This window comes from Nipponia nippon, unplaced genomic scaffold, assembly GCF_047370975.1.
Source record: "Nipponia nippon isolate SJK-2023a ecotype South Korea unplaced genomic scaffold, ASM4737097v1 scaffold_6, whole genome shotgun sequence".
Taxonomy (NCBI): Eukaryota; Metazoa; Chordata; class Aves; order Pelecaniformes; family Threskiornithidae; genus Nipponia; species Nipponia nippon.
In genome coordinates, this window is record NW_028262380.1 from 17,222,520 (window position 1) to 17,235,728 (window position 13,209).

The 13,209-nt window shown below is 38.5% G+C and overlaps 1 protein-coding gene across 10 annotated transcripts in view; it reads right to left on the minus strand.

Annotated features, from left to right (window-relative positions):
* Positions 1-13,209, minus strand: part of PROM1 (prominin 1) — a 71,811-nt gene that overhangs the window by 26,774 nt on the left and 31,828 nt on the right. For 7 of the 10 annotated variants that reach the window (XM_087736524.1, XM_087736523.1, XM_087736525.1 and 4 more), the window contains 4 exons: positions 12,404-12,430; positions 10,668-10,873; positions 4,076-4,196; positions 1,242-1,305 (listed from right to left, as the gene is read on the minus strand). In XM_087736524.1, coding sequence (XP_087592650.1) covers positions 1,242-1,305; positions 4,076-4,196; positions 10,668-10,873; positions 12,404-12,430 — 418 coding nt within the window. The remainder of the gene's footprint in view (positions 1-1,241; positions 1,306-4,075; positions 4,197-10,667; positions 10,874-12,403; positions 12,431-13,209) is intronic. The other 3 variants (XM_087736530.1, XM_087736529.1, XM_087736532.1) reach the window with 1 other exon arrangement.

The following is a 13,209-nucleotide window of genomic DNA, read 5'->3' on the forward strand; positions in this document are numbered from 1 at the left end:
ATATATTAAATTGGCATTGAGAACAAATAAATATCTGTTGAAATTTGAAATTTTGTTTGGAGTGCCCGGGAAGCTACAAGCTAGTACTTGAAATGCAGATGTAAATTTATTATTAATTATTATTATTATTATTATTATTATTACTATTATAGACTTAAAGATGACACACATTTTTTTAGACCAGAGTGTTCCTGCCTAGAATTAAGGAGGAAGATGACTGCTACTACTACTTTCGCAACCAGATTCAATGTGCTTTAGTAGCCTCATATAGACAAAACACATTGACCTCAGGGTATGCCAAGCTGGCTGCACTGAAAACTACCTTTAAAATATGTTTTACACCTAGACAAAAGCATAGATTCTGTGCACAATAAGTCAATTCATGACAAGTGGCATGCTGCCACAGTTGCATAGTTTGATCCCAGCAACAATCCTGTTTAAAATCAGTTTTGGTATTTCTGTATTTCACTTCAGTCTGAAATGCAGACCTGTACACATTTGTTAAGACCTGCTAACAGTGCATCTTGAATCCTAATTTGCACTGAGTACGGTCAGCCCTTTATTATTATGAGTTTTGGAAAGTGATGCTTAAATTCCAAAAATAACCATCAGTGGTTTGGTTGTTTCTGTTTACTGAGAGCTTTAAAAGGTGACACCTCGTATTGTAACTGTACTGAAGGGGAAAGTGCAGCAGTTGTATTTCAAGTTTTATCTCCTGCTCTTCAACTGCTCATTCTGAAATGGCGAATACGTTAAGCAGCTTTAGAAAGAAGATAAGCTTATACCTCAACTTCTAGATGAGTAGAGGACAAAGGTATAACAACAAAAATAAACAAATATCGAGATCTCTCACTCACTGGAACCATCAAAACAGCTAGTAGCTCTGTTCCTTGACTTTTGGCTCCACAGTTAAAAACTGCGGAATAATAGTCTAAAAAAGCATTAAATATTAGTGGTTACTGAACTATGAAAAGGAAAATAAAATATTAGCCTGAATTATTGTATAAGCAATTTAATAAAAGACTTTTATTTCAGGAAATAATATGCATTACAACAGCTCTGAGACATTTTATGCGAAAAGAATTTTAGGTTTTGGTCTCATTTACCACTGAGAACAGCACTTCTGCTGGAAAACCATATTCTCATAAATAAAATTTCACTTTACATTATGAGCTATTTACATCATCTTATTGAAGTCTTTAAATACACATCGTTAACCCCCTTTAAGTCAAAGTACTTACTATTTAGGTCAGAGAGTGCTTTATCCTTAGTTGTGTTGTACTGGCTCACCAAGTAGTCAATTTGCTGAAAAGAAGATGATAAAAAAAAACTATTAAATAATTGGAGAAAAGTAATGCTTTTAAATAATGAGTCAAACTGCCATTTGGAAACAATCATAATATTTGTGCAAACCTCCAAAATCCTGGCTCTGTACTGCTTTCAGTTAACTAAGTATTTTAAAACCTTGCTTGGCAGAACTGCACATAATAAAAGATGTGTTTAACTGGGAAATCTACTTAATTGGAACATCTCTGGGGTAAATGATTCAGCTTAGAAGTGTTAAGTAGCAGGAACTGCGGCCTTATGAAGGCTTCAAGTCAGTCAGACCAATAAGGTTTTGCATGTCTTCATCTCCATTATTTGATTTTCTAGTGGCATTAGTTCCTTCTTCACGGAGAGACACGTGGCAAGTTGATGGGGTGGTAATTTTGAAGTAATTCACCAATGAGACTGGCTTATATCTGAGCAGCCTCTCAGAGCTTCCCTTGCAGAAAGGAGCTGGCTGCTCTGTCTTAATACAAATGGTTTTGGCCCAGTCTTAACTTGGGCTCTACCAAGACACCGTAACAATATGAAACAGCAACTTAGTTATCACCAGATCCTGGGTTTGGATAAAATGCTATCAAAGAACCACCCCAAGTGGAAATCTTGCTATACTAATTTTGAAAAGACACTAAATAACCTTCAGTGATTTCTGCATGTTTAAAATAACGCATTACAAATCCTACCCCAATTGAATTAAAGTAGTGTAAAGGTTAACGCACTTGACAAATGGGATTCCAACTTTAAACGTGACTCAAAGGTGTACCAAAGAGTAGCTGGCTTGCAGTCTTGAACTTTCCATGGAGTAAAGAAAAAAATAACAGACAACAAACCACCCTCAAACCAACCTATTGATCATATGGCAGTGGATGTAATTAAATGACAAAGTATGAGGCAGACCTCCTTTTTCTAAAAAAGGAGAAGAAAATTGAGAGTTTCTTACTAAGAAGGCTATAGGTATACTTTTGTTTGTTTGTTTATTTTGTCTTCCTAGGGTAACCTGAGGACTATAATTTTGCAGGGCTACAGGTTTTGCATTGTCTCCATCAATATCAGAGACAAAAAGCGATTCTGTATAACTAGTGTTATCTACAGTCTGCAAATCTTCTATGACATTAATTCTTAGCATGTGACTTCTTTTTACAAATGCTCTTATATGCTGTACACCTCATACTGATGAGTCAAGGACATCAGTTAGGATTTCAGAGCTTAATAGCCCATTAGATGGATTCTACAACTTTTCAAGAGGCTGAGGTCCTTCTCCTATCCTTAAGAAATTCTTGCAAATGTGTGTGTATACCTGATACCCATGTACCTTGTCTGTCAAAATGTCTTAGAAGATTTATCTGATGACTGCATCATTAAGTGCCATCAAGTCTAAAAAAGAAAAATTAATAATTCTGCACAGAAACTAAAAACCTGCTACCTAACTGAGACTTTGAGGAACGCCTGGCACAAATGTTCACATCCTGACACTTTTAAATTCAATAATTCAGGCGTTTTTATTAACTTTTTAGCCAGTGTCTATTTTTTTTCTCTATTAAGATAGCTACTTCTACATGCATAGATTTTCCACTCCGACATTTCCTCTTGTCGGCACTCAGCATGCTGTGAAGGGGAGTCTAGTGGTTTCTGATGCAACTGGATTACATCTTTCTGTGCACCGAGTCAGCGCCAGGCTGACGAAAGGCACGCTGTTTCAAGAGAGATTGTTGGCACAGCCTCCACTTCCTGCCATATACTTCCATCACCGGACTGTCACAACACTGTGCACAAATGAGTAATTGTATAGGGAACAACTCCAGATATGGAAACATTTAATGGCATCCCCCAGTTGTCTCCTGTTCTCATACAGTCCTGTCAGCAGAAAAACAGCTCATAGGTTATGGGAGCCCAGAGTTACTGTGACTGGTACGCTACCACACTCGTGGATCCCACATAGCTGTGTAAATTCCACCTATTTCTGATTTATCAGTCATGTGCAAGTCAAACAGGTTAATTAAATTAGATTTAATTAATTAAAATTAATGAAAGCCAAGATAATAATAGGACTGTTGGACTTTTTTTCCTCCTAATCCATAAAGAATTGAAATTTGTACGTGGGAAAGTTTTACAAGTCTTCCTTACTAGCATTTCTTTTTTTCTTTCAATGCAAAAAAGATACGCAGAGGACTGCTTTTGGGACTTTAAGGAAAGGCTGAAAGTAGAAAGGAGAGAATCTCTCCTGTTCAGTATAGCACAGTATGACACTGGTTTAAAGAAAAAACAGTCAAAAATACTTCTGGAAAAGAAGCTGTTGTAGCTCACTCCCAGAGCACATACAAGTAAGTTCAAAATACAAGAAAAGAGGAAAGAGCAACAAGGAATCCAAGTTTTCATGTACGATCTTTTTTTTGTATGTATTCCTCTTAAAACCATATTTTTTCCAAACGATTCCCCTTCTGCTAGCGATCTACACTAGTTCAGTAGGAGGAAAAGGGCTGACAAGCATCATTGCGGCATACTCCAGGAGTACAGCTCAAAAGTTGCTCAAAGAATGCTGATCCATCAGGATAACTCCCAAACATTTACTGCTACGTGAAAATGTCTTACCTTGCATCATTTATTCTACTTCGTGAGACTGGCACACAAAGAATAAACAAAATACTGCAGGGGTGATTTATACCAAATAGAAACAATGATTTTCTGCAATACTTCTTATTTACACCTCTTCCCTCCCACCCCCATTCCCCATAAACAAAAAATTCTTTACCGCTGGAGTGTCGTTAAGGAAAATTTTCAGATCTTTAAAATTACTGTTAACCAGTTTCTTTGCTCCTCGGACTTGGTTAGTTAAATGCTGGTTGGCAGCATATGCACAGAGTACTCCAACACTACAAAAAATACACATAATAGATATTTCTTTATTACTGTAAATGCCCATTCTGACATAAAACAGAACCAAAAATTACAGCAAAACCAGCCAACATTATCAAAATAAAGGTCTCCATAAATTACACACTCTCTTTTTCTTACTACAAGTTCTCACGTGCACCACAAGGCGGAGTAGAGGAATTAGCCATAAGGGCCAATATTGTACTACTAATTCAAAAAAAGAAGGGAAAAAGCAATGTTAACCCAAAGTCTTCAGAAGTTATTAACGTACAGCTACCTATCCATTTGCACTGATACTGTCAGAAAATGTGTATAGCCTAGGTAAATTGTATGAGACTTAGAAATGTTAGGCTCTTTCACAAGTATCGTTAACCTTAACCTTGACACAGCTACAAGCAAATGCTCATAAAATAACTGTAAAAAGAAATATTTTACATTTGAAAACTTCCCCAATTTATTTACGTAATTGCACAGATCTTTTAAATGCACACGAATAGTCCCTATTAATGCTAAAATAATATATAAGCATTTCCTGATAGTAAAACAAAAGGTGGGAAGTGAGCTAGACTTCCAGTCAGCCCACTACTGCTGACTGTTTTCTATTTGATCACTCCCCACTGTAAAATTCTAATTACAGCACGGCAGATCTGCACAAACAGTAAGTAAAAAGGCAATTAAAAGTCCCATGAGAGGCTTCAAAAGCTCTCTCACAGTCCTTCGATTTTTGTTTAGTTTAGGTGTAAAATAGACTTAAACAGAAGGATGACTTTTTGTTTTTAAGCATCCCGCATGCACAACAGCTAACCTTTCAGACAAGCACCAGAAAAATCAAGAGTAACCACCGGGGTGGTAACAGCCTCAAAGGCAGGCTGACTACAAACCCACTTGATGAGTTAAGCACTAACTTTGACAGATTTAACTGGTAGACAGCACAGATCCACTCAACACAGGCATGACACATCCCTAAAGGGCAAACACTGCCTAGAGGCTGCAGTCAGGTGCATTACAGGGAATTCCTGGATGGCACATTTGTTCAGTCTCTTATTTTGCATTGTAGTACAACAGCTCAATACTAGAGAGGCAGGACCCTGAAAGGCCATTATGGACATCCAAATGACAGGAGAAGGGAGTTGCTAACAGAAATGGTACTGTACTCCTCCCAGACTGTCAAGCTGCCTGAGTTGAGGCGTCAAGAAGACCTAAATACTAATATTTTTAAATAAGACTTGGAGAAAACCCGTAACAGACTCCCTACTGGGCACAACATACAAGGTAAGTGTAATTCTTGCTCCAAAGAATGTATGTCCAAAGGAAGCCATAAATGAGCCACATAAATGAGAAACGAGACGGTGGAGAGCAAATGGGTACCAAGAATAACACGATTTGCATATCCTGGCAAGACAGGAGCAAACACCCTGATGATACTTGTCTGCTCTTACAAGTGATCCAAAACCAAACCTTCATCTTCATTTTGCTTTTCCTATTTTAGCTTTCCCAACAAGGCAAAGGCTTGTTCTCCTGGTAAAACTAGTCTCAAGTACAAGAATTTTTGCTGCTCTGACAAATACTCTCAGTAGGAAAATTCTGATTTCAGACCATGATACAGGGAAAGATGCAAGACTATACACCACAGGTGCTGGTCTATTAGGATTGCTTCACTAACATTCTTCTCAATATCCACAAAAATGCAGAAGAGGATGACAGAGTTTGACATAGAGGTTGCTTCTCTACACAAAATTTCACAGCTATGTCTTCAAAACTGGCTATTAACTACCTTCCCAGAAGTCACTAATGAATGAAGGGACACCACCATTTATCTTACTCCTTATTTAACTAACAGCGAATGCCATACTTTTATTTCCACTACGACCAACACTCGAACAGCCATTACCATCAACCACCACCCACGAAACGAGAACTCAGAATGCATAAAATACCAAGAGACTAAGTAACTTTCAACATAAGCAGAAGTAAGCAGTTTCATTTTGGACACATGCAATATATTATTTCTTTTTACTCTACAGTGATGGTAATCGTTTTTAGAACTTTTTTTTTTTTTTTAATCAGAAGACAAACTATGTCAAGCTATCAGGAAAGGTAAACATTTGTGTACCACTCTGAGGTTCAGAGTTTATAACAACATCCTTGTTCTTTGGACAGCCAGCATTTTTATGTCCTTTCAATGTTATGCTCACAGAGCAGAAAGGTCAATTGGAAGCTAACAAAACGGTACTTTGTAAGACTTGAGCACGATCATTTTTCTCTTCAGTCTAAATAGGAGGAGTGGGAGGAAACAAGATAGCGGAGGTGCTTCAAGCAGAATGTAACTCAACAAATACACAACACGAGAGAGGAAAAATCTATCTATTATATAACTGAGCCTCGAGTCAACATTCAGAGCAGCTACAAGGAGAGAGGCATAAAGCAGGAATAAAAAGGACAAGCCTTTTCTGTAACAGATTAGAGAACTGTTTAAACGGTCTCTTCAGGAGTCAGATATTCCACACTCAATTTCTTGTCAGGTTTTACAGACCGATATAAATGTTACTAATCCAGTTCCAGGGAGGGACCCAAGCTTTTCCTTCAGCTGTGCGTGCAAAAAATTTCGAGTCACAGAACAGAAACCCTGAACAGATTTACATATTGGGGAAATGCCACCTTCCTCACTACTAGCTAATGAATTTAAGAAAATAATGGACTAGAGATTTCTGTGCCAACTTTTGCACCAATTCTTCCAGATAATGTTGATTCCCAGGTTCTGAACAACATGCATTACCAATCTTGCAAAGCCAAGAGGCCTTCTATGAAGGCTGCATGAGGTACTTGCCAAGACACCAAGTATCATTCCCTTCCTTCAGACTTGGCTTTCCGTAGCTTCATACACAATAACATAAGTTCTTTCTTGAAGTTGTAGACAACACAAGCTCTCTTGCAAGGACAGAAAACTGACTATGTGTTTTTCTATCTACTGGCCAGGACACTTTCTACCACCAATATTACATTTGGTATTGCAATGTACACTTTCTTAAAAATCCAATGTCTCTTCGCTGTCTTTACGATGTAGAGGAATTAATGAAATTACATTTCTTTCCCAGAGAAAAAGCGTGTTTGCTTAAGCTTGAAAATGACTAGGAAATAAAATGAAATAGCAGCTCTCTGTCCCTAAACTCTCAGTTAACCTTTGAAGAAAAGCACATAATTGTTTTAATTATATATTTGGAATATCAAACCTACTCAGCTACCTATTTGACAGATTATTTCTACATCCCGTGCTCTTTAGCAATAGAATCCTACTTTGTATGACAACATTCTTGTATAAAACCTATGAATTGCCAAAAATACCACATGTATTTCTGACTCAATCTAGTAAAAAATGTATCAAACACAAAATGCATCTACTGGAAATGACACGCTTAAGGCCTATCCATTTTAAGTTAAACAACTCTGTATGTAATCACAAGACTTCTGACTTGCTTCTTATTCCCCCTTGAGGAAAGCATGCTTCCCACGTACGCCTCACCTTCGGAGAGCACATCTAAGTAGAACTTCTTTTTTAAATTTAAAAAAAAAAAAAGTCATCTTTGTGTTTTCTTTACATGTAATTCCAGTAAACTTAGTATTAAAACCTCATCCTCATTACCAGAGCACTGTATCAGTGGAAAAGTGAGAAGAAATAATGTTCCTCATGAGTGAAATCTACTAGCTGAAATCTAAAATCTACATTATCAGCATATATATGTCAGTGTGAACTTGCACGCTGACACATAGAAAAGCCATCCCCATGTTACTAGAGTTTTCAAGAGTTGTCGCCTATATACACTCAATCTGCTACGAACTCCATGTTTGGAGTCTTTCCCCTACTAATACTCTCTACCATGCATCTGACCTGTCTTTCCCAGCCAAGGAAAGAGCTTGGACCTGGCTTTTCATACCAAGGACTGAAAAAATAAGAAAAAAAAAAATTAAAAGAAAAAAGGAAAAACGGCTCATGTTTCCTGCTCTTCAAAGTTCTGATCTGTTGACTGAGAGAATCCCAGAGCAGCTGGCACTGCAAGAGAGAGGGAGAGAAGATGCAGAACATACGCTTAGATGGTACATCCTGAAGAAGTCCATCCCCCAGAAATCCTTCCCATTCCCTCCAGCAGCTCTCTGCACGTACATTCCATTGGAGGGCCTTTAAAGCAAAGCTCCGCTGGCAGAGATGTGGGCTCAGGGCACTCTGATGGATGCGTGCCTTGCTAAATGCATCTTCTGAAGCAGCACAGCACTCGGTGAAGTGTTCCAGTCACCTGGCAGGGGTTTGGGAGACATACTCCCAAAGGAGGAGGCCCTCAGTGCTGCATGAACTTTAAACTATACCTGAACAATGAGAGGACCCACCTTAGTGATTTCATGGCACATCTTGATGTAACCCTGTATTAGCGGAGATCATTCAAGTTTTTGTTCTTTTGGCTCTGTCTGCAAGTAGCCATAAGCATTTCAGTTGCACAGGACTAAACTCTTTTGATTATTGTCACAGCTTATGTATGCAGCTGTGGCACAGTCCTTGAGATGTGTGGTTTTTGGAACAACTACAGGTAAATCTTCTACCTAAGCTGAAATTGCATGGTAACTTGGGGGAAAAGTAGAGAATAAATCCACAAGGAGACTTAGTCTGAGTACAGTTTAAGAAACAGAGAAAGAGTTGTAAGTAAATCTCAGGCTTTCTTCAGTTTTTTTGTTGGGGTGATGGCTACCAACAAGACTGTCCTTTCGTGTTTCAGCATAGCAGTAAGCAAGCTGACATGGGCATCTATTTAAATAGATCCAGGCACGGCATCTTCTCTTCCCTTGTGAAAGATGATCCAGGAAGGGCAGCAGAATCCTGCTTTGTACGGAGGCGTACTGGAGACCTGAGCACTCAGGCAGGCAGGGGTCAGTAATATTAGCCCTGTGAAGACCTATCTTGCCTTGCACAGCACTCACAGCATTAGAGACTTAGCCAGGGAGTTATATGAGATTATCTCCACCTGTGGAAACCTGCAGACAGAGCTCAGGCCAACCTGTCCCTTAGGATAAGCATCTGATACTCCTGATGTCTTACACAAAAGGAAAAAAAAGGATGAGTTACAGAGGCAGTTTCCCTAGTCCTGCAAAGCATGTCACTAGGGATCACTGATCTCCCGTCATGACCTGGGAAGAAGCATTTGCCAATGCTGGGTATGCTTAATATCACAAGAATAGCCGGCAGCAAATGCACAAGTTAGAGACCAACAAGGGGGACAATTTCTTAATTTCTCTGCTGACCGGCAACATTCCTCAGCCATTATAACCAGAATGTACTGTCCTGCAACACAGCATCCTGCAATGTGGTGTAAAGACAGCTGGCAAGCTCTGTGAGCTACCTTCAGTTTCAGCATGCTGAGAGGTAATGTAATAACTTGCTTTCTTTGAGGCACCATTGTACTACGAAGAACTTTTGTCCTATCATCATGGCAGGGATGCACCTACCACCTACAATACCATTCGGCTTTCTGGTCTTCAGAATACTTCAGTGTCATGTTAGTGCTGCCTGGGAGAAAAGAGCAGGTTCCCATACCTGATATCAGCGTGGTCTACATTTGAGCGTAGGCAAGATCTCGATTTGTCATGACAAACAGTAGTAAAAAGAAAAAAAATTCTATGTTACAGTGAAGTGACAAAGTGAGTCCCACCTGACTGAACAGTCACACAGTATAGATCAAAAGACTTGATTTTTTTTTTTTAATATAATCACACAATACGGATAGCAGGCAGGTGAAAATAGGAAGAAGTTGAAGGAAAATAAAAACCTGAAAGCAAACAATGTATTTTGAAAGCATCTAGAGGGAAAAGTCAAGCCTGGATTGTAGTCCCTCATCACCTGTTACACACCCAGCACCGAACAGGAGTATGCTCCTAACACTAACAGCGCAAAAATGTCTCCAAACTCCGGGATTTTACAGTGAGTGCATGCATGGTTTAAACAACTCGGTGACCAAAAGAAAACCCATTATTTTGAGCTACTGAAGGACAGCAAATACTGAAGGATTACACAATTGCTTTTCTCACCACCACTACACCATCAAGAACAAAGGATTATGTTGTACCTCGTGTTCTCTATGGGATTGTAATTGAACATAGGACACAGTATCTTACGTTCGTAAGTTTAATGTAACATTCTGCAATCGCCATTCTGAGACTGGCAAAAACTTCATTTGCCAAATTCAAGCTTAATTTTTTTGTTGTTTCACACCTATGTTCCTCTCAAATGAGTACATAATGACCTGTGGATAGCAATGGTAGCAGCATTTTTATAATGCAGTCACATTTTCTTTAATAAGCAATAATATTACTTAGTCTAATAAAATAATTTCTGCACCTGTAGGCTAATACAGTAACATTACTTGTCATATGACACTGCAAAATTAGTGCTATACCAAGCTTCATATTGTTCTCTTTATTACACTTGCCTTATTATTAAAGAAGCAACAAAAAGAAATGTTGCAAAACAGCTCCTCTGACAGTCAGCATTTTTCTTCTGTCTTTGATGCATTTCCCCACCACAGTTGTCACAGCAACGACACATACAGAAGCAAAGTCCCACAAGAGGCAGTAACAAAATAAATAGCAATCCCAAGGCTGCGGAGACTATAAAACCGATTTCATAGTAGATGGCCTGCAATTCAGACAAAAATAGTGGTAATAGCAGATATCACACAGTAACTGCAATCAATATAGAGCAAATAATTAAAAATCAAACTACAGACTAAACCATCTACTAAGTTATTGAGGTTATGGACTTGGTGTATTTTGTCAGTAACTGACAACTTTTCTAACAAAAAGATACATAACATTGTAGATATTGATAGCTAATAATTATTTAGCTAGAATATTAGCCAGGTGAACTACAGGAGTGAGTGCCAAGAAAGAAATATGCTCACAAGATATGAATGTGACTCGATGCAATTGAAATAGGTTAAAAATTAACACATTTGATTTCCCAGACTGCAAATTTACTATCTCTCACATCTGTTTCCAAAAAGGCTTCACAAATGTCAGCAAAGCTGACTAGATCAACACTTCATCTGGGAGGGGGGAGGGAGGCTTAGCTTGTTCTCCTTTTTAATCAGTTATGAGTGTAAAGACTCATATGAACCGCAAAGGGAAGTACTTCACGGGATGATCGATTGCAATGGCAGAGGTTTCTCCAAACTGCTGAAGTAAAAACTGTTTAGGGACTGGAAAACATGAAGGAGTGGATTTTAAACTCTCTCAGGTAAAGACATTCATTCTGCTGCCAAACAGCAAAGCAGCAGCAACTACAAGGACGCTTTCAAAAGCTGGCAGGAGTGAAAGGAAACGATGCAATGCAATACCCTAACTAGCTTTTACGCTGGAAGCAGTGCAAGTGCCCCAGGACCCAGAAGCTGGGCCAGGCAGCCCTGGCACAGCCCCACGCAAGGTGACGTGGCTTCCAGGGGACAAGCTGAGAGCTGGCCGTGCTGTTTCCCTCTGCTGCGAACACAAGCCAGGACATCCAGAACCAGATCGGGCAGGTGTCTGCACACAGAGGTACACAGCATGGTGGGGGCACGCCCCAGTGGTCTTTCTTCCCTGATAAATCTCCTTTCTTTTCTCAATTTTAGGAGACGTAATTCTCACAGTAGTACTTGGAGACCTCTTCTGTTTTACTAATCTGACAGCACAAGGGCAACTTGGCAGTAAAAGGATGAAATTGAGGCTGTGTATCGTCCTGCAAAATAACTTACAATTTCTCACAAGCTATCAATCATGCTCCAGTTCCAGCTTTGCTGATGCCCTTCCTCACAATCCCTAATTACCAACTGATCCAAATACAGCAACCATCACCATTAGCAGAGTTGCAAATTTCTGACCTAATTACCAATTCTAGGATGAATTCTCTTTTTTTTATTATTACTAACTGCTGCTTAAAAGCTGTTATCCCTTCTGAAGAACACAAACTAGATGCTTGGAAGAAGAACTTGGCTAGATTTTGCAAAAGAATTACTGTTTTCTAGTTAGCTGAACACTTCAGAAATTATTTGTTAACATAAATTTTAAAATACGTTAGATGGAAAAACATTTTAAGTAACATTAAAAACAGCTATAGATGTTTTAACAGAAGTAGTGCATACAGACATGGTTAGTTTCTTTTCAAAGCTGTACATCTACCGTAAGACATTACCTGAAGAGTCAGGACAACATTTTCTGGCTGTGGAAGTCAAAACAAATGGAGAATGTGTATAATACACAGGCAGCATGCACAAAAACAAATCACGTGAATAATGGGTAATTAACCATGACCAAAACAATTAACAACACAGAAAAGATAATAAAAAGACACTAAAGCAAAATAATGCACAGAAGCACCATTAAATAATTATGGAAAATTATTTACAATAAAATGCATGGCAGACAATTTCTGGTTTCCTTGGTAAGTGACAGGAATCTAGAATTTGTCCAACAAAAAATTTTTCCATCTTAAAACAACAGACTAGTTATTTCTACACTGAGCATCTGTTTCATATAATTCCCAATACATCTCATGGAAGAGAAGGCCAGAGATTGCATTACTTTGTGGTTTAGCGATTTCTTCATAAATTCCACCTGTCATAACTGACCTATGATATTCCTGACTAACTTTTGCTTTTCAATGCTTATTTTATTTTGGCAGCAGTTTTAGTAACAGTTTGGGGACCTTAACACACTACACACAAAATTCACCCTCACTTTTAACTAATTATGTAGAGATTTATTTTAAATTATTCAAAAGTAAAAAAGAAAAGGCATTCAAGAAAGACTATTTATCACGTTCTAACTGATTTCTTATCTGTAATTTCAGAAAAACACTGAAAACTAAATATTCAATGACAGGAATTTCAGAAAAACCCACCTTCCCCTTTGTTTCCACAATGGAAATAGAATTTCTTGTCTTTTTCCCCTTCATCTCTGTATGACAAGTTCACAGCTGATAACGCTTTCCCCTTTCTC